The sequence below is a fragment of the Epargyreus clarus genome, unplaced genomic scaffold (assembly GCF_041222505.1).
Source record: "Epargyreus clarus isolate Ecla_fem2 unplaced genomic scaffold, WU_Ecla_fem_2.2 ptg000003l, whole genome shotgun sequence".
Taxonomy (NCBI): Eukaryota; Metazoa; Arthropoda; class Insecta; order Lepidoptera; family Hesperiidae; genus Epargyreus; species Epargyreus clarus.
Window position 1 is genome coordinate 17,342,624 of NW_027332211.1, and position 25,819 is coordinate 17,368,442.

The 25,819-nt window shown below is 34.5% G+C and overlaps 3 protein-coding genes across 5 annotated transcripts in view; 2 read left to right on the forward strand and 1 right to left on the reverse strand.

The window, feature by feature from the left end:
• M7BP (Myosin-7a binding protein) overlaps window positions 1-8,038 on the reverse strand; it is a 104,739-nt gene extending 96,701 nt beyond the window's left edge. For 2 of the 3 annotated variants that reach the window (XM_073091609.1, XM_073091603.1), the window contains exon 1: window positions 7,883-8,036. In XM_073091609.1, coding sequence (XP_072947710.1) covers window positions 7,883-7,986 — 104 coding nt within the window. In that variant the 5' untranslated portion in view covers window positions 7,987-8,036. Of the gene's footprint in view, window positions 1-7,882 lie in introns of all 3 variants that reach the window. The other variant, XM_073091652.1, reaches the window with a different exon arrangement.
• Window positions 8,039-9,116: 1,078 nt separating this feature from the next.
• On the forward strand, window positions 9,117-10,199 carry LOC140748495 (zinc transporter ZIP1-like). The gene is made up of 2 exons (XM_073081311.1): window positions 9,117-9,276; window positions 9,415-10,199. The coding sequence occupies exons 1-2, from the start codon at window positions 9,117-9,119 to the stop codon at window positions 10,110-10,112; spliced, it is 858 nt and encodes a 285-aa protein (XP_072937412.1). The 3' UTR covers window positions 10,113-10,199.
• An 8,494-nt stretch (window positions 10,200-18,693) lies between these two features.
• Window positions 18,694-24,076, forward strand: LOC140756283 (proteasome subunit beta type-2). The gene is made up of 4 exons (XM_073091770.1): window positions 18,694-18,882; window positions 21,556-21,749; window positions 23,262-23,424; window positions 23,887-24,076. The coding sequence occupies exons 1-4, from the start codon at window positions 18,771-18,773 to the stop codon at window positions 24,039-24,041; spliced, it is 624 nt and encodes a 207-aa protein (XP_072947871.1). The 5' UTR covers window positions 18,694-18,770; the 3' UTR covers window positions 24,042-24,076.
• Window positions 24,077-25,819: the final 1,743 nt, after the last annotated feature.

A 25,819-nucleotide genomic window follows, 5' to 3' on the forward strand; every position in this document is an offset into this window, starting at 1 on the left:
TTTGGATGCATTCGGTAAAGAGCTGCACTTGCTTACGTATTTTGTAATATTTTTTAAAAATTTCGAAACACGCTTAGGTTTGCAATGGCATTACTACTATTACGTTGTATCAGTGTGTTTTCGCATAATAGTGATTTTTTTTTATTTCGACGTATTTACATACATTTATGTTTTTTTACAAGTCACGGATGTAGCGATGGGGCGTTTTTTTACGAATTTCAATAAACAATATTTTAATTTTCTATTTTACATGGTAAGTTAAACTTTAAACCCATAACAGTCAAAATCGTAACAATAAAACAATATTTACCTGCATTTTAGTATTTATTAAGTATGATCAGGAAACCGCTAATATTCCGTTCAAATTCGTATGCATTCGTTTTAGTTATAGTTATGTGCAAGTTCATACACAATTGGTCAATTCCGGTATGCAATCGCAATATGGCCAAACTTAATTACCTAAATATTTGTTAATTTAAATGAACATTTTTTTATAATATAGGAGTAGCAGATGAGCACGCAGTCCACCTGATGGTAAGAGGCTACAGCCGCCCATATACATCTGTAATCAACCTCAGATAGGATTAGATATTCCTACCTGAGGTCGGCCACAGATGCCCCTACCCCGGCCAGCTGGAACGTTTCGGAAAGGTACTACGTCTTCCTTACCACACCCTTCAAACCATATTATGAGGCAGAAATAGGTGTGGCGGTGGTGCCGCCGGACTCGAACCACAACGGGTTCTACCACCATCAAATTTATCAAATTTACCACTTTCAAATTGATACAAAAACTTCCATCCCACTTCACACAAATATCACCTCAGCTGGTAGAACAACTTATTACTAATTGGTAGGTAGATGATACTTTTAGCAACAAGTTTTTACGTCGTTTTCTTTACCGCCTGTACTGTTATGTCGTTTAAGTTTTTGTTTACCACAAAAACATTGCATTCCTTTTTTTCTTTCACGTGACGTAAATCACAGGAAACAGTTAGTTTTGCGCTTTCTATAAACTTAGCTACTTTTTTTACCTTTAAAGCTTTTTTTGGATTTAAGTTGTTACAAATTGTTCGATTATCATTTTATATTATTTCGACCCCTCCTACGTATAATATCGTAACCCACAAAAGTACCTTTTCGCCTTCGTCGTTTTATCAAAATCGGCCTCGTAACTCCTTTCAGCATTTTTCGCTCATCCTTATAGTTTCGGATTTGGCCCTGAAGGCCTGTTTTAAAAATTCACCCTGTATATTGTACCAAACATAGGGATAGCTGCAGAAATGCAGATTTTATTCGCATTTTAGCATATTCGAAACTTTGAGAGGCTCTCCTGTAAAGTTGTCATTTTGCAGTTACGATAGAAGATTACGTGGGAGGGGTTGATTTTAATTCGCAACTTTAGATTCGAATCTTAGATTTCTTTCTTGAATAAGGGCTTTGCTCATAGTTCACCACATTGGTCAAAGGCGGATCTCGCTAAAGATTAGTTTCAGATTCGCATTAACGGATCTACTTTATTTAATGAATAATTTGTTAGCCCTCATAAAAGTATCTCAAAGTAAATTTAAAGAATATTTAGCATATTTTCCGAATATTCAGTGATTTAAAATTGAAGTAAGTACCAAGGTAGATAGTTTTTAAGAAGAGTTGGTTGAGTTATTGTGTTATATTAAATTTATGGCGAAATATTTTTTAATATTAGTGTAAGTATACTAAATAACTATATAACTGAGTGATCCTGAAGGTTTTTATGTAATGAAATAAGTAATAGACGATTGCGTCAACTTACCGATCACAAAAAGAACAACTTCCGGTTTTTTCCAAACACAAATTCACTTCACTATTCTATTCACAGCACACTCATATTTATTAAACGGATTTTTCAATTAAGAAAGGTTATAAATATAAAAATTTACGACACATAATCTAATAATTAATTATTTAATATTAACTGTATCGGAAATTTTAAATTAAATTACATTTTTTGTAAACATTTTGCAATTGTTTTTACGAGCACCGCCGGCCAGTGTTTCGGAAATGACGTTCAAACAGACTAGCCATTGGATTGGCGCGAACCGCGGGCGCGCCACAGCCGGCGATATGCCTCGTGCATTCCTAATTCAAAATTCGCCCCTATATTTTCAGGGTTCCTTATTAATTCTGTATTTTTGTTGGAAGTAAACAATAGGCAAGGCAAGTTTGTGTTATAAAATGTAATAAGTAAATCAAATAAGTTATGATTTTAATAGTCTTGGGTTCACTTCTATTTTCAAAATTTAATTCACTTTAAAACGGAGAGCACCTTTACATCATTATTTCAGTGGGGTATCGTGACATCACGCATTTTTTTATAATATAGGAGTAGCAGACGAGCATGCAGTCCACCCGATGGTAAGTGACTACTGCCGCCCACGGACATCTGTAATGAACCCCAGATAGGATTAGATATTCCTACCTGGGCAGAAATAGGAGTGGCGGTGGTGCCGCTGGAGTCGAACCACAAAGTGTTTTACCACCTTAAAGAAGTCAGCGCATAAGTCAACTAAACTAACTAAAAGTAAACCAACCTTAAGTAATAAACCGGGATATCTTGGAGACCCAGAGTTGTACGTCAAGATACTAAAACAGTGTACCTATAAATAGGACAGTCCTGTTCAGAACGGGCCGTATGGTCACTTTAACTTTACTTTAATAAGTAGCTATTCACTACGAATTGAAAGCTGAAAGTAAATTCAAATATTCCACTCTGAAAACTAAGAGAATTTGTCTAATTACGAGGTAAGTTGCATTTTACTCGTATGAACAGCGAACAGTGCTTTTTAACTTTTACTTTGATTATGACTCACTGAGCTAGGAACTTTATTAAAAGAAAAAATAAAATCAAGTGCTTTTTAGTAAGTATTTTAAAGCAATAAAAAAAACTTAGAATACTGATTAAGAAAATTATTTTGATTTGAGATGTCGTCGACGTCAAACCATTACTGTCCCGCTGGGTACGGGTCTCCTCTCGGAATGAGAAGCATTAGGCCATAGTCCACCGCCAAGTGCGTATTTGTAGACTTCACATTCCTTTGAGAACTTTTTTTATGTGTGAGACGTAATGTCACTTATTTCTAGGTACTCAGAACAGAACCACAACAAAGCAGATTAAAATGATGTCTACATGTCAAGTTTAGCACAATCCAGTACGGAACCACATCGCCATCAATACGGTATTACAGATAAATAATGAACGGTCACGTAACGATTACGACCACGACCACGACACGCGCGTGAAGCACGCTCAATGGACAACGGATCAATTGGGAAGCACTTATGATAGTCCCGTTGCTCGACGTTGCTTGCATCGCTATAGAATAGATAATAATACAATAATAATATAACTTTTAGCATTGGTGATTCGCGTTTTGAAGATTCAAGATAGCACGTTGCATCACGTTTTGGCTTCTTTTTTCTATAATGTAGTAATAGCAGACGAGCATGCAGTGTACGTGGTGGTAAGTGGCTACTGCTGCCCATGGTCTGTAATCAACTCCAGATAGGATTTGATATTCCTACCTGAGGTAGTTACAGTTGCGCCGCTATCCCTGAGGACTAAGCTGGAACGCCTCGGAACAGTATGTCCACCTTACCACACCCTTGAAACCAGAACACAGCAGCATTTAACGCTGCTGTTATGACTCAGAAATAGGTGGGGCCATGTGTCTTATTGTATTTGGTCGCGGAATCGCAACCGGCATGTTTGGCAAATTTTAATTGAATGCAGTCCAAAAGTACTTATGACCAGCATTAAAACAGATGCGATTGTTATGTTTGATCGCTGCATCAAGAATCTGAAAAGCACCTAAATCGTCGATTGCCAATGCTAAAATTATTTAGTGTGTTGTGCCTTTATTTCTGCGCTTTTATGTTTATGTAAGAATTTGAAATTTAGCGGCTTATACATTTATGATTTTTCGATGTTATGTGTTTTTAGAATTTAATGATCACTTACTTTAATAGTTAGGAAAACATCGCGGAACGTATACACACGAGTCCTGCTAAAAAGTTGTTAAAGTTGTGGAGAAAAGATCCACCCAAGTGGGACTTCGAAGGGTTGATGATAATAAAATAATGGATATTTTCCCAACATAAACAATACGTAACAAGCACGGTAAATGCACATACCGTGAAGGCTCAATGGGGTTCAACGGCTCAATTGCGCCGAACCACTCATGTCCCGTTGACCAACTGATAGATTGGCACCAATTAAATTGTGAATACTAGCCAATGGGCATGATGACAAATTTTGAATTCTTCTTCTATAATGTAGGTACATGATGTACATTTCTACTGATTCGAAAAATCGTATTATTTCGGCAATAATTTCAGTATTAATGGAAATATGATCATTTTTAAAACAAATTTTGAATTAAGCGCGAAAACTCTCACGGGTGTCATGGCGTCCGCGAGTGACGTCACGCTTCGATATCCCATAGAAAAGTTCAAGCGATTCACACGCCAAAAAAATGACGTCATTTCGCTCCGATTAGGGTTTTAGACAAGATGGCCGACTGCGGTATTTTATACTTTTATTTTATTGAAAATACAATGAATCCTAAAGTTTTTATTAAAACTGGGCTATTTCTGAGAATGCTTTCATCATATTGTTCTTAAGTAAATCATAGAAAGAACCTTTTAGAATGAGTTGGGTTGTATCATATCATAACAGTTATAACCATAGACTGTTAGTTGAAAGAATTAAATAGATAAAATTTTGGAAAAGATTACGTTTTTTCGTTACGGTCACGATTCACGATGGTTTCGTTTTATTTGAAATGTCTTTGAGTTGACTTTGAAATATCAGAGCAATTCAAGATTTTTGCAAATCGTAACTCTAAGTGCCAAAATGGGAGGTTGGTATGAATTAATATGAATTCCGAAATTAAATTATTAATCGAAGACTAAGCAGTATACGCACGCTATCGATTCGCATCATTCTTTGTGATATCTGTTATTTTTAACATCTCAATTTCAACCTTTAATTTCAATCGTTGATTGTTCAATCCGGTTCGAGTGTCACAAATAGTTATATCGTTTTTTTCCTCAATTTTAGTAGTAGTGTGTACAAATGATCCCCGCGTTACGGTTGGCGTGCCAGGCATACGATTTCAATGCTTTTGTTAAAATACTGTATCGCTGTATACGGATGTGGGGAAATAAATGGTCAGTGATAGCTCTTGTTTGGAGGTCAACTAAAAATTAATGCTCGCCAACTAATTTCGTTATAAATGAAGAATTACAAGGCTGAAGTTGTTCAAAATTAGGAGATGTTTAAATTTACACATTTTCATGATAACAATATTTTTTAAAATTTTGACATTTCGTTAAGGGATATACAGGGTGAATTTTTCAAACGGGCCTTCAGGGCCAAATCCGAAACTATAAGGTTTAGCGAAAAATGCTGTAAGGAGTTACGAGGCCGATTTTGATAAAAATTAAAACTGCATCATTAGTTTTTTAAAACATCTTTTTCCTTAGCCGGGAATCGAACGAGTTCATTTTGAAAAAAAATACACCTCTATATTATTCCACCATCTGATAGTGTCGCTTATAAGGATCAAATTCTGGGAAGTAATGTTATGTGACAAATTAAAGGAAAAGGAAAATTTTGAAGAAAATACATATTTTTCCATACATTGCCACACTACTCCTTAAGGATTATACATAACAAATGATTTATGTATAATTCTTTAGAAACATACGTAAATCATACCATTGAAGAAATTGTTAGTTAATCAACTAATTATTCGATGTTATAACCGTGACATACGGCTTAGTATGAGAAAGTAATAGTTTGGCAAGTAAATTACCGCCGTTTTTAAGATTTATTTTTTAATAAAAATAGATAAGTGATTAAATAGTAAATTGTTATTGTTTGTTGTTTATAACTACGTTTCAACAGTAAATATGATTTTTTATATCTCTTTGTTTAGTTATCACTCGGATTTGACTCGAAAAAGACATTCTCGCAAATTGGCAATTTTACATCTGTATTAAACGAAACTCCGCCCATAGCAAGTTAAATCTATTATAATGGTCCTAAAAGTAACCTTAATTAAGTCGGACATAAAAACATAACTTCTTGAAGAACAATGCGTCCATTTCGAATGATTTGAAACATTGAGCCAAAAAAAATGTTAATACGCGAAATGTTTAAATTGATGAATGGCGGGAACTTAACTGCCAAATTAATATGAAAAAAATTGTATTTTCTTGAAATTGAGGCTTTTCCTTTAGTTTGTCATTTATCATTACTTCCCAGATTTTGATCCTTATAAGCAACACTATCAGATAGTGGAATAATATAGAGGGTGTATTTTTTTTTCAAAATGAACTCGTTCGATTCCCGGCTAGGGAAAAAGTTATTTTAAAAAAGTAATGATGCAGTTTTAGTTTTTATCAAAATCGACCTCGTAACTCCTTTCAGCATTTTTCGCTAAACCTTATAGTTTCGGATTTGGCCCTGAAGGCCCGTTTTAAAAATTCACCCTGTATATAAGTATTGTTTTGATAGAGCTAACATGGAAAATAAAAAATGATACTTTAAAATCTAATAAATATTACAAATTATTGCAACAAAATTATACCATGAAGTAATTATTGTTAAAACAGCAACTAGTAGAGCCATCTAGTGTATCGTAACGAAACTACAACGAATTGGTTTCTACCGTGTGAAGCGTAACATCTAAGTTTCTGCCATTCCGAAAGTATTATTTACGCGCCCCAAGATGGCGCTGTTACCACTAACATGACAATAATTTAAACATTACTATTACACTCTCTTTTTAGGATTCCGTACTCAAAGGGTAAAAACGGAACCCTATTAATAAGACTTCGCTGTCTGTCCGTCTGTCACAGGGCTATATCTCCGGAACCGGAATAGATAGACACAGGACATTTTTACAAACCATTTATGCATCGACGACCTCTATAACAACAAATAGGTACTAAAAATAAAATATAGTTGAATATTAAAGGGGGTCTCCATACAACAAACCGGTATTTCTCGGCATTTTTCGATCTAGCTCTTAAACCGTACTAAGAAGACGGTTGAAATTGTAACAATCCATTTACTATTATAACTGGTATTATAATAAATACAAATAAGAACCATAAAACATATTTTAATATACTTATTTTAATTTTATTAAACGTTGTTTACCTACATATTATTCACCATCACCCCAACGGCATCCATTGTTGTACCTATCATATAACTAAGTATTGTTGAAAATAATAAAATAAATAAAAATAAGTAAACAATAATGAATGGTGGTACGGAAGCCTCCATGTGCGAGTTCGACTCGTACTTGGCGAATTATTAATAACAGTGGTCTAAGTAAAATTATAAACAAACATAGTACAAGCCGGGATAGTTCTTTTAAGGTTAACTGATCGTTATCGTACATCTGTAATAGACTAAATGAAAATTTACTTAAAGCTGAAGAGCATAGCTTAGGTATACATGTAAGAACAGTAAGAATATGCGTTTTAACTGAAGGTGGTAGACCTCTCCGTGGTACGACTCCGGCAGCACCACCGCCACACGTATTACTTCCTAATAACTGCAATGTTAAGTACTGCTGCGTTCTGGTTTGAAGGGTGTGGTTAGAGGGACACACTTTTTCGAGGCATTCCAGCTTAGGCCTCAGGAGTAGCGGCGCATATGTGGCCGACCTCCGGTAGGATATCTTATCTGGGGTTGTTGATTACACAATATCCATGGGTGGCAGTAGTTACTTCCCGTCAGGTGTACTGAATGCTTGTCTGCTTCTCCTAGTTTATAAAAAAAAATAATTATATAAACAGAAATAAACAACAGTTTGCATTCACTTACCTTGACCACGTGATTCCATTGGCGACGAGGTAGCACACTCCAGACACGATACCAGCGAGGAGGCCCAGACTGACCCCTGTGGTCAGCGACAGGGTGTCCGGCATCGTCCTTAACACTAACTCTAAACACTTGTCACTGTCTCAGTCAAAATACCTCCGGAAAATTCCAAGTTTTTTGGTCACTGATTGTCACTGGATGTATGCTTTGTTACTAAGTACTTCTTAGGACACGCTAGGAGAAAAGGGTAATAAGTACCTAAACATGCACGTCACATTAAGAACACATATCTTTCTTTTTTTGTTGTTTATGATTATAATCATAACGATGACTAATAAATAAGCAACTTTTATTCACGGTACGTACAGAAGTATAACTTTTACGATTTTAGATCATAATAATATAACATAGTAATTTTGGAATATTTTTTACTTAGATGACTATTACAGTTCATGATAGCCTTATCAGGGTCAAATTTATCGAATGATTTTGTTGTCCTGACCAAGTTAATTAATTGAAAAATGTTACAGTAACTCTTGCTATTAATCAAAATAAAAGTATAAATATTTTATATTATGTGTACTATTTAAAAATCATTCATTGAAGATGGTAGAACTCTCTGTGGTGTGACTGGGGGGGAGGGCAGCATCACACCTATTTCTGCCTAATAACAATAATTTCTGTTAATCCTATTATATAAAAAAAATCTAAGTTTTCTATCAATTGTATGTCTGATGTGCATTTCCTCATTGAAAACATTGTTTAATTATTTTTTATAATTAGTGCGTCATCATGTGATATTAGTAATTCCAGCCAAATCCATGATTATTATCAATATGCAATTGTTAAAATAATGAATATATTACAGGAAATTGAACAAAAAAACATATAATTAAAGTATTTGACTGGTGGGGAAAACCGCACGTTATCATTATATACGTTGTTTCATGTATTTCAGTTATTTCTAGCCATTACTCATACATGTTGCATGCGTGCGAGTGAGACATACGATATCAGTTGCCACGTGTTTTTAGAGGCATCACAACGTGTTTTCGTGTGGTAACACATTTCTGTAACCAATTTAGGAAATAATTTTATAACACTAATACGTGGAATTAAGAGGCCTGTGGAAGATTTTGGAAGCGATCCCTGAAGAATAACCGAAGGTATGGACACATCAGCAGTACTTACCGCCAAAGCGACCACCATGGTCGTTTTGTGCCTTTTCAGCATAATAATGGGCAGTATCCCCGTCCAGTTGAACAGACGTTTCAAGTGGAACACCGAAGAGACAACGGGAAAAGATAAATCGAAAATTATAAAACTGTTGCTTGGGCTCGGTGGCGGAGTTTTATTATCTACAACATTTTTACATATGTTACCAGAAGTAATTGAAGGTATTGAGATTCTAACCGAAAAGGAACAACTACCAGATATACATTATCCGCTTGCCCCGTTGTTGTTGTGTATTGGATTCTTTATCATGTACTTGGTAGAAGAGCTAGTCCACATTCGCTTGAACTAACGTCAAAAAGAAGCAGCCAAGAAAATACAGCAAGATAACGCTTTAGATAAAGATTTCGGGAAAGATGACGATTGTGAAAATAATTTGGTTGAAGCTACGGAAGGTTGTGCTCTGGGACACGTGCATCGTGGTCATTCCCACGGTTATGGCCACGGCCACACACATATACCAGCAGCGCCGACGACGGATGGTACTCATGAACTGATAATAAGTTCCCTGAAAGGATTGTTGATTGTACTCGGTCTGTCTGTACATGAATTGTTTGAAGGGCTGGCTATTGGACTGGAAGGAGCTGCAAGCCACGTCTGGTATATGTTCGCGGCGGTATCCGCCCATAAATTCGTCATTGCGTTTTGCATTGGCGTGGAACTGGTGGCTTCAAAGACAAACCAGTGCTTAAGCATGATATATATATGTACTTTCGCAATCGTTTCACCATTAGGTATTGGTATAGGAATGCTGCTTATCGGAGGAGACGTCCCGGCAGCTAACGGACCTCTTCCTGTGATTCTCCAAGGAATAGCTACTGGAACGCTCCTCTACGTGGTGTTTTTCGAGATTTTGCACCACAATCGTGATGGTCTTCATCAATATTTAGCAATCCTTATTGGGTTTCTTCTTATGTCCGGTCTGCAACTGGCAATCCCGCATCACCATTCTCATGGAGGCGGTAATGAGCATCATCATGGACATAGTCACATTGGTTGACATTAAGGATATCGATAATAGAAACATCCTCTTAGAACATAAGTTAATATTTAGTAACTATATAATTATATTTTGCTATTTTTGTCCCCAGTTGGAACAAATTGGATAATAAAAGATTTTTACATAAAACTATATTTATTTATTAAATACACTGTGGTCTACTTCACAGGACCTCCAACTCAAAACACGCGAGAATTTCATACTATTAGATTTTCGTAACTAATATTTTCATTGCAAGCAGCGTCAAAAAAATTGTACTTTAATCATTTTAAATTCAAGATTAAGAGATTGGAATTCGTACCACTAAGCTCATAGACTTTTTATAATTATTTCAAATGTTTATTGTTATAAAATAAATGAAAACTGACTGTAGTAAATGATCCTCCCGAGGTTACGGTTCATTAGCCAATAAATTGTCCTTCGGAACCGCTTCGAAGATTTTCCTCAGATAACTGAAACCGTTCACATTTGGTTCTGCTTATCGTCTTCTATTTAATTTATCTGATCTCCGGTTCTCATTGCAATCAACAATGGTCGGCGAGGGTTTCACAAGCTTCAACAATTTCTGACACAATGCCTGAGTGCAGGCAACGGTCATGGGAGCTTCCCAAGCGCTGCACCAGTTTGGAAGCCGACCAACGGGTCTTAGATGCAAGCATGAGAAGCGAGCAATTCTTAAGAAATCTAGGTATACATTCCATGAACATTGTTTGCTATTGTTGACAAATAGCCATCAGGTAACTTAGCAAGTGTGATCTTCCAACGATTTAATTTATTGATGATCTATTTAATACAACGACTTTCGACAAGATTACAATTTTAATCATAAATACGGGTTTTATTTAGTATTCAACTCAAGGGAAGAAGTATTCAAAAAGCCTACCCCAATTTTGGTGAAGTAATCTCTGCCCCGCAGTGAGACGACAAAAGTTGAAATAAGTCAGATAATACAAAAAAGCTCAAAGTATCTGAATGTATAAAGGCCGGATAAATACGTTTTGAATAAAAATAGAATTAAATGATACCTTGAACGTTGAAAATTTGAAATGCAAACAATATGCATATTCACTAAAGTAAACATGTGTTGAATGAATGCTAATTAGATGAGAGTCAGTAACACTTTCGATTCTGTAGCATTACCACATCTGCTAGTTCTGCCACCCACGGTTTGACAATGTGGTGTGAAGTCGAGCTTTGGAGAGCCCTAAGTGTACGATGAATTTGCTAAATGGACAAGTACTAACATTGTAGGTGATACAACCTCCGCACAAGAGCGGTCATTATTCCCATCTGACATGCGGAAGGCTCTGGATTCAATTCCCGGCTATCAAAAATCTACATTATGAATTTAGATAAACTTGTTTTTCATCTGAGTCTTTATAAATCGAAATAAAATAAAACAACTGTTTTTGTGTGAAGCCAGAAGTGTAATAAATGATAATCAAACGAACTTTACAGTTACGAAAACTTACACATTAGATAAATAATGTGCTCTCCTAAATAAGCTTGAGAGAGCTAATTATTTAAAATATTATTAACTTCATTGCACTATTGTATAGCGTTATTCTTTACCGTGACTTACCAATTTTTTTACTAATAATACCTTTAACATAAACTTTCACAACATTTTTAAGTGTCGAATCACTAATCATTCCATATTATACTCGTGTTTACGACAGATTCTCAAATAAAATGTAAGCAATGCCATTTCTCATATCACATAATTTTATTTCAATTACACATACACATTACTTTCACGTTTCTAGTAAGAAAATCATTAAAACATGCGAATTTAAGTCTTAATAACACAATATAAAGTCGTTAATTGTTAGTCGGAACATTGTAATTAACGTGGGAATTTTCATATGCAAAATTCTTTCACCTGTTTGGTTGTCTAAGTTGGTTTGCTTGATTGAAAGGTATTTTGTGCTTGTCTCAACGCACGAGTGTACGCGATAATTACATTTGTTTTATTAATTATCCAGTTTATTAATTAATATTATCAGGCGTGAATTTGTGGAATTGCATGTTAGAAGTTTTAGAATACAAACTACTTTGTAACAAGCCGCTAGCAACATACATGATGGTGTATTTTTTAAACCACCATCAACACCCGTCCCACACCCCACATAGGATACGTGCACACACATTAGTAAAAAAATATCGCTAAGTCAGTTGTTTAGCGATAATCCGTCGTAAAGAAACCATTGCAGAGAGACAAGTGTTGGTGGTGGTATGTATGTTGCTGTATATTTGTATGTATAATGTATGTAAGTATAAATACTTTATTTATAACAGACTCTGCTCTTAATTTATCCGTAGAGATGTTAATTATTTTCCATTGGTGGTGAAACACGTGGCTTATAGTATGAAAGGTCAACCGCTAATGTTTTTATTACGGTTACGTAAAAGATGTTTTGCATAACGTATCACTCATATTATTGCATATGTTCTGCGAGAAACAAAAGGTAATTGTTATTTTTATTCAGTAATTAAATTGAAATATAAACTAACGTGTAAGAACGTAGTTATAATATTATCATATATAAAAATAAGTTCTCGTTTTTGCAAACGTTAATATAATAAGTTGTATGTGATTTTATTGGGGTCTTTTCTCACATGACCGAATGCAAAAGTGCAGCTCACTTTTTTGCCGTGGTGGTGGTATCATTCCTCTAGTCACTACTTTCCATCAGTCATTACTTAGCATTTCGTTCTTTAACATATCAAACAAAATTACTCAATGGAGCAATGATATAAGTGGCTTTGTTTCACAATAAAGTCGTTATATATTCTTTTAAAAATCGAGTTATAGAATTCATTCACTATTAAGTATACTTTAGACTTAGGCCTTTGAAATTGAAAAAATCACCCTGTATAGCTAATATATAAAATTCTCGTGTCACAATGTTAGTTACCGTACTCCTCGGAAACGGCTTTACCGATTTTCACCAAATTTTATATACATATTGAGTAAGTCTGAGAAACGGCTACTATCTATTTTCCATACCCCTAAGTGATAAGGGTTGTTCACCCTTAACATTTTTTTTATTTATATGGCAACACAACGTTTGCCGGGTCAGCTAGTAATTATGTAAATGAAATCTTGAGATAATTATCGCGTTGACAAATAAATTCATATCAGATAGTTTGCGATAGTGACATTCTTAGCGTATCCATATGTTTAATTTGCATACCAAGTCTAATAATAACTACATACTGCACAATCTGGGTTAAATTATTATAATTCATTTATAAGTTCATTTAATTGTAATTTCATGCGTATTGTACCTACTCTTTTATACTAGATTATATATATAGATAAATGTAGAGGCATATTATTTTAATCCTGAATAAATAAAAGTATGTGAAAGTTTTTTATATATAGTTTTAATAGCTATCAAAACCATTTTAAATTACGTTTTCATTTATTATTTATTTCATACATATTAATAAACTATTTTATTATAGAAATTGTGAATGTTATTATGTTTCTGTTGCAGCTTTTTCTCAATGAAAAAACCTTACAGTGTTGGTAGATTTTGACGTTCAAATAATTTTCGACTGCTGTGAATAGTCTATATTTTAAATTTAATTTGATTCGATTATTAATCCAATGGTTGCCATAATGAACATCCGTAATCAACCACAGATAAGATTAGATTCCTATCTGAGGTCGGCCGCAGATGCGCTGCTACTCCTGACTAAGTTGGGATGCCTCGAAAAAATAAAATATGTAGTGACATAAATCGACTATAGCAACTTTCAGATTTACAATTACGGAACTATAAATCAAATGTGTTCTATGATCTCTATCAGCCAACTTACCAAAAACTAGTTTGACATGTTAGCATGTAACATATCATATTTTGTTACAAGTGACTCCGTAACTAATATTAGATAACTATTATACTACACGTAAATGTATGGAAAAATTTGTAAGCCACTGTTGTTGGACAAATACTAGGTTACTCGAGCTATAATATTTATATTTTATTAGTCGCTACAGTATGATGTATGTGTGTGTTCATTTGAACAACTTTTACTAGCTTGTATTGTATTGTTATTGGCTGCGAAATCATATAAGTATAGCATATAAGTAAGTATAAGCGAGCGATATGGTTGAATGATTAATCCTGTGATTATATAACTTGATATACATATAAATGAATATTTCACTTATTTTCCAATAAATAAGAATTTATTATGTTGTTACAGTACCAGATTGAGAATATTGCGGCAAGAGTGGGTAGCTTGAACCGCCCGGTAAGCGACCCCGGGAAGGGCGGCGGTATGTGTGGTCGCATACCGTCGTACGCACCAGACGGTGTGGCGAGCGTCAAGCTCACCTGGGCAGAGCCCGACGGGGCAACGCGCTAAGAGGGCTCCGGTTGAGATCCCGGAGCCCTCGACGCAGCGCCGAGGACGGCCACCGGGGGGGTTTGAGTGCGGTAAAAATCCCACATAACGCTGCGTCCCTCCCACGGCGCCGGGTACCTTTTGAAGGTTTCCCCCTCGTAAACAAAAAAAAGAAAAAAAAATGATTGAGAATATTGCATTGGGCTTAATAGTCCTTTTTCATGTAAAGAGATCTAGCCCAGGGAAAATTCAGACTTCAGGAAGTAGAAACATCGATCGTGGAGACGCTATATCTTTTAGGCGATTGAGTGATAAGTGACTCATACAATTAAAACAATTATTTTATATGACGCATTTACTTCCTAAGCTACTTAATTCATTCATAAACAAAAAATAACTATAATTCAGTTACTTTGCATAAAATTTACAGTTTCCGGCTCGTTGACCTTTGAATCCGTAAATACGTAACGACAATCCACCCAAGCTTAAATTTTCCATGTAACACAGAAAATATTTTAACACTTCGCGAATTTATAATTCATACCGAAAGTAAATAAAAAACAAGTATCTTAAATTCTTAGACGATAATTACATACATTGTGCATATATAATTGCCCAATGATCATAATAAATACTTAAGTGGAGCTTCACACTGAAGCTGTTCTTACTTACGAGAGTTCACTAAAAGCCTAATTTCGTTTTAATGGTGGCGTGTTCATACATAAACTGACAAGTTATATTTAATAGTTACACACGCAAGCGCTATAATATAAATATATATGTATAAGAAGCTGCGAGCATGCAGTGCATCTGATAGGAACTGACCACTGCCTTAGGTCGAACAACATGGGTGAAAGAAAATGAGAAATCGAAAAAAAACGCTTTCTACAGTCGCAGCCCTACACTAGGATTCCCTGTTACGTGGGTGCCACGGACATACACATGTGCAAATACACAAACACCCTGAACCAGAAACTTAAATTCAATATTCAGTACCTTCCAGTACCTTTTCAGTATTCAGTTTAGTTTACCTGTATTCCCGTCTACCATACTGCCAAATTAAAGAAACGAAATTAGAATGTACATTGATATTTTTCATTATTAATTAAGTTAGACTTGCTATGAATGCTTAATTACAAACGCACTATTAAAGTGCTATACAGGTGAGGCTCTTCAGATAAGGCGGTAAGAGTCCCTTACGGCGGCGATAGCTCGTATTGGATACCTACATGCACAGGGACGATTACTACTTTATATATTGGCCGTCTATCTAAAACCACTATTACTGTGCTAAACACACGCTCGATATTTTTAAGCGAGATCTTCCGTGGCTTTCGAACTAGCGCCCGTTGTTAGTAATCAATCTACGAGTATCTAGCAAAGATAGAAAATTGAGAATTTGTAATAAAATATTGGATAGATTGATCAATTAATAAATAATAAGCGTTTATGGGTAGCACTCATCTGTGGTCGACTTAGGGAGAACTATTATCTTATCTAGGGTTGATTATAAATGTCCATGGGCAAATGGCACTTATCATCAGTACTGCTTGTTTTCAACTTCTATATTATAAAAAGTACCGTTGTTTTGTCCTATACAGTATATAATAGTAAAACCTATGAAATTACGAGCCAACGAGACAGATTACTGTTAAAACGATAAGGTGTCAATATTAGCTCTACTGATACAGCGTTGACAAGATAATGAAGGAATTTTAAGAAGGGCTCGCACACATTGAGCTGTATGGCCTTAATTGTAAAAGTATAACATGTAAGATATAGTAGTTATGTTTAAGGTGCAGTTAACAAAGAGAAGGAACATTTTAGGTAGAGCTCTTTGTGGTTCAACTTTCGAGACACCACCGCCACACCTATTTCTGCCTAATAACAGCAAAGTTAAACGCTAACATTAAACGTAAGGGAGATATGCTCATCGGAGGCAATTTTAACCGACTTCAAAAAAGGAAGAGGTTACTCAATTCGACCGTATATATGCTTTTTTTTATTTTCGTCCCAATTTAGTTCTCAGGGACAGCAACGCATCATTAGCTGACCTGAGATGGGAGTTCAAAGGCATTAAAGCTAGTTATATTATAATATAGTTTAGCAGATTATGTCATTTTAGTAGCATTTTAGTAAATATATCATAAGACATGGGTAGGTACTACATACATTGTACCTATAGTTCCGGGACCAGAATAGGGCTGCGGTATCCCCTGTCTGTCGTAAGAGGCGACTAAAAGGGGCTTCCGGGGTTGCGGGCGGCAAGAGTGGGAGCTCGAACCGCCCGGCCAGCAATCCCGGGATGGACGGCGGTATGTGTGGTCGCATACCGTCGTGAACACCAGATGGTGTGGTGGGTATCAAGCTCACCTGGGCGGAGCCCGACGGGGCAACGCGCTTAGAGGACTCCGGTTGCGTTCCTTTGGAGATCCCGGAGTCCTCAACGCAGCACCGAGGCCGGCCACCGGCGGAGTTTTAGTGCGGTAAAAATCTAACCCTGTGTCGCTCCCACGGCATAGGGTACCTTTTGAAGGTTTCCCCCTTCATTCCCCTCAGATGGGAGTTCAAAGACTTTAAGACTAGTTATATTTTTAGTATAGTTTAGCAGATTATGTCATATGTAGTAGCATTTTAGTAAATATATCATAAGACATGGGTAGGTACTACATACATAAATCGCGGCATATGGCACAGTGGGTTCCTGTGTCAGTTCTTACAGCTAAAACTAATTGCTTTAACTAAAACCCGACGTAAGTAATCATTTATCGTTGCGTGCTGTTGACATTTAAGGTTTTGCTGTAAACGATCCATTGTGCAAGTACCTTTACAAGCAATATGCGTGCAAATACAAAATTAATAGTAATTTATATTGTATTTTGCTAAAGGACCTTCACATGTTTTCGTGTCCCAGAAAATGCAATATTTTTATTGACAGCAGAGTGTAATGTTTTTCGAATGTAAGGTGGCTATATTTTGCATGGGTACCTGTATTTGCTATTACAATAAAATACCCAACCACATTTTGAATCTCACAGAAAAAAGGTCAAACATGTCGTTAAACAAACGCTATGTAAAAAGGCGTACTATAAACTAAGTAATTATTTGACTGACAAATATGTGTGGTCTGAAGTAGTTCTAGCTCCACATGTACCATTAGGTTAAATTTCACATTGTAAAAAAGTGTTTCTATTTTAAAAATGGATGGAATGGAGTTTCTTTCGCCGCTTCCTCTCCATAACGAAACACCTTGTGAAGTGGCGGTAGTTGTATTGACATTCAAAAAGCGCTCTGTAAAGAACCTATTTTGAATAAAAAAAATAATTTGATTTGAACGTATGACTATGAATGTGTGTCTCACTCTTTGGCACGCCTGCATCCTAAACGGATTTACCGTTAACATATGAGGTGTTGCTAGATTTAAAATTTTAAGAGTGACATGTATTTAAAGCACTCTGGTTTTTCTTATATAATAGTAATTCCTTAGTTAAGCCTTTTTACAATAGTTTATGTAAAATATACGACTTATAAACTGGTATTGTTATATAATTATTGATCTACTGAAATAGTGCAGATTTAAATGTATATTTTGTTAACCCTTTCAAAATTATAAAAATATACTATTTGCTCGCGTATCTTTTAATTCCGCTTCTTCCTATAAAGATAGGGTCTATAATCTTCCAAGTGTTTTACAAGGTATTCATAGGTACTTATGAACTATCGTTTGTTTCTGTAATATTTGCGGTACGTGATTATATATTTAAGTTATTACTCATCAGACGATATACCGGTATAACTATGGGTAAAATGTGTTATTGAATTTTATTTAAAATTGGTACTTTAATTCCAGAATGTCTAAAAGATAATATAACATACATTTTAGTTAAATTATCTTTTAATTTATACTTGTTTGTACTAGCTAAATCATCTTGAAGTTAGATATTAGTATTTTTTGGTTATTTTTGGGTAAGAAGATTTTGTTATTAAGTTTTAAATTTTAAATTTTATCTTTTAAAATTATGTTCTCGTTTTATACAATGTTATGAGATGAATTGCTTAATAGTTTGTACGGGATGATGTGTTCGCCCAGCAAAAAAATCCCACTTTAAATTAAAAATAAAAAAATAAGTTTGAAATTGTAATGGATCTAGAAATCTTCTACTATGTTGTCTATGCTCTATGCTAAAAAATTATGTTAACAATAAAAGTCACTGAGACCGTCATAGTGACAAATATCTTTTATAATATTTTATATATATGTGTATTTTTTTGCCTTATTTACCACAATTGAAGTAAAAGATGCGGGATGTAACTCTATTTCTTCAATGCCTTCTAGGGATAGGGTGCAGAGACTTCACAATGATAGCATCCGATCAGACTAATATGGAGAGCATCCTTATCATGAAAGACGGTTAGAATTTCTAGAAATATCTGTATGATATTGAGGTGTGGTGTGGTAAGGGAGACATGCTTAGGGGCGTGCCAATTTAGTCATCAGGGATAGCAGCGCTGTAGCCTGTAGTCGACGTCAGGCTGTAGTCTGATCTTACCTGAGGTTGTTGTCAGATGTCCATGTAGAGCAGTAGCCACTTGCCATCAAGTGGACTCTTTTAATATTTCAATATTATATAAAATAAAAGGTAAAATAGCAGCCTCATAACTTTTTAACTTACTTAGAATAAAACTACTTCGCAATTTAATCCGCGAGCAACAAGTAGGTGTAATGCATCGATATACTACTAATAAAGACGTAATGGTATATTTTTATCCATTTAGACAGTGCAGTACAGTAGGTAGAGTAGAGTAGGTATAATTTAACTTTACAAAATAATTGTATGTTTTGGCATTGCTTTAGGCATTAAGTATTACCTATATGCATATCAGATGCTCTAAAAAGTAGTAAGAGAAACTAAATTTATCTTAATACATCTTCATAGCTCCTAGTGTGTCTAATGTCAATAAAGGACAATGCCCATGAAAGTATGGACCGCCGTCCAGAGTTGCATCAAATTGAAACTTGTCGTGGACGATGTATAATTAACCAAATACTACCACCAATAATTATTTTTTAGTTCAGCACCCGGGTTCTGAAGTTATTTACCGAAATGTTACATAACCTCAAAATCGAAAATATGATTGATGGTCGGTTTTAACTGATAATAGGTACCCATAATGTAGTTCGATTAACATATTCCATTTCCTTTTAAAGGTAGTAGGTAAAAAAACCTAAAATAATCCTAAAACCCTAAAATAATGAATTCTGAGTATAAAATACCGCCATTTCAATTTTTAAGAGCAACAATCAACATTTCGTCTTATTTTATCTTAAATGGAATCCTCTGTTCAAAGAAACTATTCTGATCGACAAACTATTTTAAAAAATCAAAAAATAATTTTAATATTACTTTCATTTTGACGCATGAGAAAAATCATTAGTCAAAACACTAGTAAATTTTATTGAATTCCAAGTATAAAATATCACCATTTTAATTTTTAAGAACAAAAATCAACATTTCGTATTATTTTATCTTAAATTGAATCCCCTGTTCAAAGAAACTATTCTGATCGACAAATTATGTAAAAAATCAAAAAATAATTTTAATATTACTTTTATTTTGACGCATGAGAAAAATCAGTACCAAGAATGGGCATTCTCCTTTATTTGTGCAAATGTAATTGTAATATATTTTCGCATGTACAAAAGTCTTAAAAAAGCACAAATATCTGTAGCAGATCTTATATGAAAGATAATTCACTGATATCTTATTGATTACATCAAAGTAGGACGTTTTGCGCATAATGTTTTTAACAAACAAAATATAAGTCGCAAATAATATTTAATGTCATACATGGATTAAAAAAGAAATAGATATTTGTAGGTATTTTATTAATTATGAACACCCAATAAAAATCACGTAAAGTAGCAGTGAAATAACGTGAATCACATCTTACGATCAAGGTTAGTTTTGCAATTCATCAACGAGAAATTCCTTAGGTAATGTCAAGATGAATTTTTATAAAGACAGAATGTTATTAATATTTTCCTATCACAGTATTGTCCATACAATTATGAAGCACTATCATCTTGATCCAAAATTGACAGAACCATTCTTTTTTTACAAAAAAATGTAATATAAAATAAAATATTTAACTTTAATTTGTTGGTGTCCTTTTCTGTAACATTCAATTTTCGCTACTCAACTTTATGACGTCGACTTTAGTAGTCAATTTTGTAAAAACCACTCATTATTTTCCTAAACGCCCACAGAACTTTAAAAATAAATTCAGATATGCATCTGTTCCCACCTAAAGTTTAAGAGGTAGCTACTATAATTATGGCATCGTTAATGAGGCCAGCAGATCCATTCAGGCCCTTAATTTCCATTCGACAAAAGATCCGCAAACCTCACATCTATCGATATTCACATTTGTGCCAGCACTTTGTCGAGAGCATAGAGGCTTTATGAGAGAGAAATGCAAATACTTTCAGGAAATTAAAGTGGGTTCCATCTTTTTACAGCACGCTTCGTTTCATGGATATTATATTAAAGAATCCCGTTTTTGTGCAAAAAAAAATACGAAGGTTGAAATTAACGAGAAAATATAATTACAGAAAGGCAAGGAAAATACAGCAAGCGTAATTAGCAAAATAAAATTTTCACCGGTACTATAACCATTAGGTTCTTGGGTTGAAAGGCGGACAGATACTATACTAAATAAATTGCGGACAGCCATGTCAGGCAAATCAAACGCAGAATTGAGTATACCATAGTAAATAGTAGTATAGTGTAGTAAAAGTTGTACAATTAATGATTGCTTGCTTGCTTCAACGGTGAAGGAAAACATCGTGAGGTAGGTAACTTGTACACCTGAGAGCTTGAAAGCTTAAGAGCTAAAAATATAAACTCAAACGTATGTGAAGTTTATCAATACGCTGGTCAGCGGGTTGGCCTATGGCTTTACCCTTTTCGTTCTGAGAGGATACCCCTGCCCAGCAGTGGGACAGTTATGGGTTGACGACGACGGGTACCTTCCACTGAGGGATTATAGATTTACTGACGCCATGATGATAAAACTTCTCCAGATGAAGACAAGCTGTACGAGATATCAGACAAGCTGCTGATGGGGATGAGCGGAGACGCCGGCGACAGAGCCCAGTTCTCTCAGTTCGTGTCCAAGAACATCTTGTTGTACAAGATGAAGAATGGTTACGAGCTCGACACGGCAGCCGTCACACATTTCACGAGGAAGAACTTGGCGGAGGCCGTGCAGAATAAGGTAAGTAGCAGGTCCTTTTAATTCATTTTGTCACCATCGTCAATTATTGATATTTTGCCATATCTAATAGCGATATAATTGTTGGTAAATATATTTTTTTGCTATAATAGCATCCCACAACTTTACCAAAAAATTAAGAAAACCAAAAAGCAATTGCAACTGTTGTGTACAGACGAAAACAGTTATTTATTAAGAAAATCTTCAATGTTCACCAATAAAATAATTTCAATAATTTTTTCCTTGTCGGTTTTCCTTATAATTTGGTCCAATCTTTTTAGAATCAGAAATAGTTTTATTAATTTCTGATTCTGATTTGTAATAGTGTCATGAAGTAAACATAGCATCATTATTTCTGTTTCTAGTGAGTATCGGTTGCAAACACAATCGTACTAGTCAGCGACATTTACTCAGCTTAAATATCAAAGCTTGAATGCTTATGAAGTCACACGTCTAATCACACCATTAGACGTGTTTTTGTTCTGTAAGCAATCAAAATAAAATTGCCCAATTGCCTGAGAACGTAAATCATTTGGGTTCTTGCAAATGCTTGCTAAATACTCCATTTCATTTCCTAGATTGTACCTTAATATTTGCTCTTAATGTTATTTTCTTTATTTAAGTACTTAAAAGTCTAAAACGCAAATTCTCTTTCACGCAATTTTCGGCATGGAAAGCATATAAAGTAAATACTTTGTTATGCGTTCCGTGCATTTCATTCTGATAAATTATTTAATTTAGGTTTTAATTTATTTTAATTTAGTTTTAAATTAGATTTATGTTCCATTGATAGCTTTAAGCTGCTTGGGGCATCTAACAAAGTTTATCGACTGCTATCCAATTCAATCGATTAATCAGTTTAACGTGATTTCCTAAGCACGAAAAATCGTTTGATATTCTAGTGAGCAGCTCTCTACTACTGTACCATTTATAGACTGATTCATAATTAGGTGTCCAAAATGTAAACAAAGGTGTTGACCTATCGAGAAAATACGTTTCAAATGGTAGTTTCTTATTTTTGACAATATTAAATTAATACAACAATAATAAAATAATAATCAAAAAAATAAGATCAATTTATATTTTCTAATAATTATATTACCTCAATTTCGTTCCATAAAGTAATAATAATAAAAAACAAGGTTTATGGTAGAAAATTAAAATGTGATAATGGTAACACAATCGGAACCCAGAACATTTCTTGTGCCGTCATTTTTATGTTTCGTAGCTGATGTTATTCATTTTCGTGATTGTAATTGAACTCGAATATATTATCGTTTTCATAGCGCGTTTGTTAAATTGTGAATAATTGTGAAGTTTCCGTTTTTTGTTGAGTTTGGTAAAGTTTTTATTTCTTGTTAATTTTGACAGTGACATTTGTTTGTTTACATTTTGGACACCTAATTATGAATCAGACTATAACTTTATTTACCAATGAGGATTCACACAAGACGCCGGCTATGTGCATTATCTATACGTACGTATGATTATAATAGTTTGACTATATCGTTTTAGGCTCCCTACATCGTAAACCTGCTGCTGGGTGGTTTTAACGAAGCTGAAGGAGGCCAATTGTATTCTTTGGACCACATCGGATCCTGTATCAAGGTGCCCTATGCTAGTCATGGACTTGGCGGTCTACTTATTTCAGGACTTATGAGTAGTTTTTATAAGCCAGGTAAGACTTGAAGGTATTATAAGATTAAGGGTGCGTTTGTATGTTGAATGAATGGAGGATTTCTCAAGTTATTTGATGTACCTAAGTATGAGGTGATATAAATAAAATAAAATGAGAAAATATTATAATGCAGAAATATAATAAGATGCACATGTCACACAAAAACTAGAGGAAGAAAGATTGCGGCGGCAAACGCGGTTATTTACCTACATGTAATCTTACCTAATTGTAAAGATGAATATCTATTTTGTGGCCCAAAAGTTTTTTACCTCGCGTCACAGCGCTACTTGGCGAAGTTATGTTAGCCAAAAAAAATAAATAGCTTAAACAGCCTAAAACCTATATAATTGCTATAGGATATTACAGTACATGATACATATTATATCATTGTACCTACAAAAATCAGTTAATATTATTTTTTAGAGTTTGATAAAGATTTCATGTCAACAATATTTTTTCTAGATTTGACCGAATCGCAAGCCTATGATATCTTAACGCTCTGTGTCTACGAGATCCACAAGAGGCTCTTCATGAATCTGTCCAACTTTTGCGTCAAGAGTGTCTCCAAGGACGGCATCAAGACTCTCCCTGTCATCGGTCCTAATTCAGTGTTGTAAAGCATCATCATTCGAATTATAAAATCTAGAAAGTACCCAGAGATTTTATTGTGATATCTAAACACATGTTAAATGCTTTTTAGTGTAAATAAAGGACCAAAACAAATATTCATTTTAGGCCTAATTCAACGTGAAAAATGCTACGGGGTTTTAAATGCAAGGTTTTAAATAAAACGCGCGTTTTCGATACCGAACGCAGCGAGTCGAAAAAACGTAACGCAGCACATGTGCAATCGCCGAAACGCGAATCGCCGGCGCTAAAAGTAGCCATGCTCATTCGAAACATAGGCTCCCATATAAATACGTTTACCCGATAGGAACAAGCAACAATTGCTAACACTAAAACTATAATGCGTTTATTATTTTCTATTATATTTCTATGACAGAAGGTCGTTTATTATTATTGTTTTGTTTTTATTGTTTTAATAAACGTTTGCGGTTAAGTAATGAGTATTGCCTTCATATCTATAGATTTACTAAGATATAGATAGCTATAGCTTAGTCAATCCGTTAGAAACCTTCACTAGTACTTAAATTAGATACACGATCCATCAAGCGGGTAATGAAACAAGATTAAAACATTACTCCATGCTAAAGTTATTTTGTTTTTGCTATTTTTATTGTTATGTCTGTATTTATTACTCAAAATGGACCTATTCATTGTTTTAATACTTTGAATATTACGTTGCTGGTGAATGTTATTTGTTTGTTCCATTTAATTGTATTTTCCGTGAAGATGCCGTAGTAATTTTTACGCACTAGCTTGTGTTACATAGTGTAATAATAGACTTAGATAAGGCGTTATTTAGCCTTAAAGAGAAACGCATGTAAGAATGGGACCAAAAATCATAAAATGTTTTATTTGTAGAACAAAACGTTAGATCTGTAATTATCTTTGATGTGTTATTATGTCCCATCTCTTTCCAATTAACCAAAGGAGGTTACTTTAATTTTTACTTCAATATGTTTTATAATAAACATATTATAATAATAATATTTTAGTTAATATCCTATTATAAAAGGTGATAAAAATCCGGAAGTATTTACCTGTAAGAATGTGTCCGGGTAAAAAGGTAGCCTTGGATCCCAAATAAATTTTACCCACCCGTTGACAAGGGTGAAGGAGTGACATGTTTGGAGGGTAAGAAGTACCATATCAATTCTATTTACACACCTGTGGTTCTAGTAGAGTTCCAATTTTGATTACAGATAATTGTAGATGGCCCTAAGTAGAAGGCATTTAACTTCAGAAGATCTTGAATTAAATATCTACTGCCGATGTAATAGGAGTATATTAAAATTTCTATTAATACCTCAGGATACACTACTATCGAAATGGGAAAAAAAAGAAACATACCTACGTAATAGTGTTTTCTAAATCCAATAACAATTCTACGAGTATAAACATTACCGGTCTACACTGAAACAATACTAGAAGGACTTGAGAAAGTGAAATCTTCAATAACTGATTTATATACAGGACAAATGCCAAACTCTACCTTGAGGTATTTTGCGGCATTTTCGTAACCCTGCCAATGTCATAGCGTCGAGATAGTTGTGTAAACACACGTCAAGGTATCTGCAACGTGATAAGTCTGAGCACACGTTGTACTCATTATCACCAGCATCACACAGTAAGATAGGGTTGGCAACGGGAAAATTAATTAAATAGTTTTTTCTGGCAAAGGGGCTACTAAATTTAGTTCGTACTTTTAAAGATCCTATAGGTATATTTAAATGTATGTTCAAATAAGTTAATGTTTGTAGATATACGTATT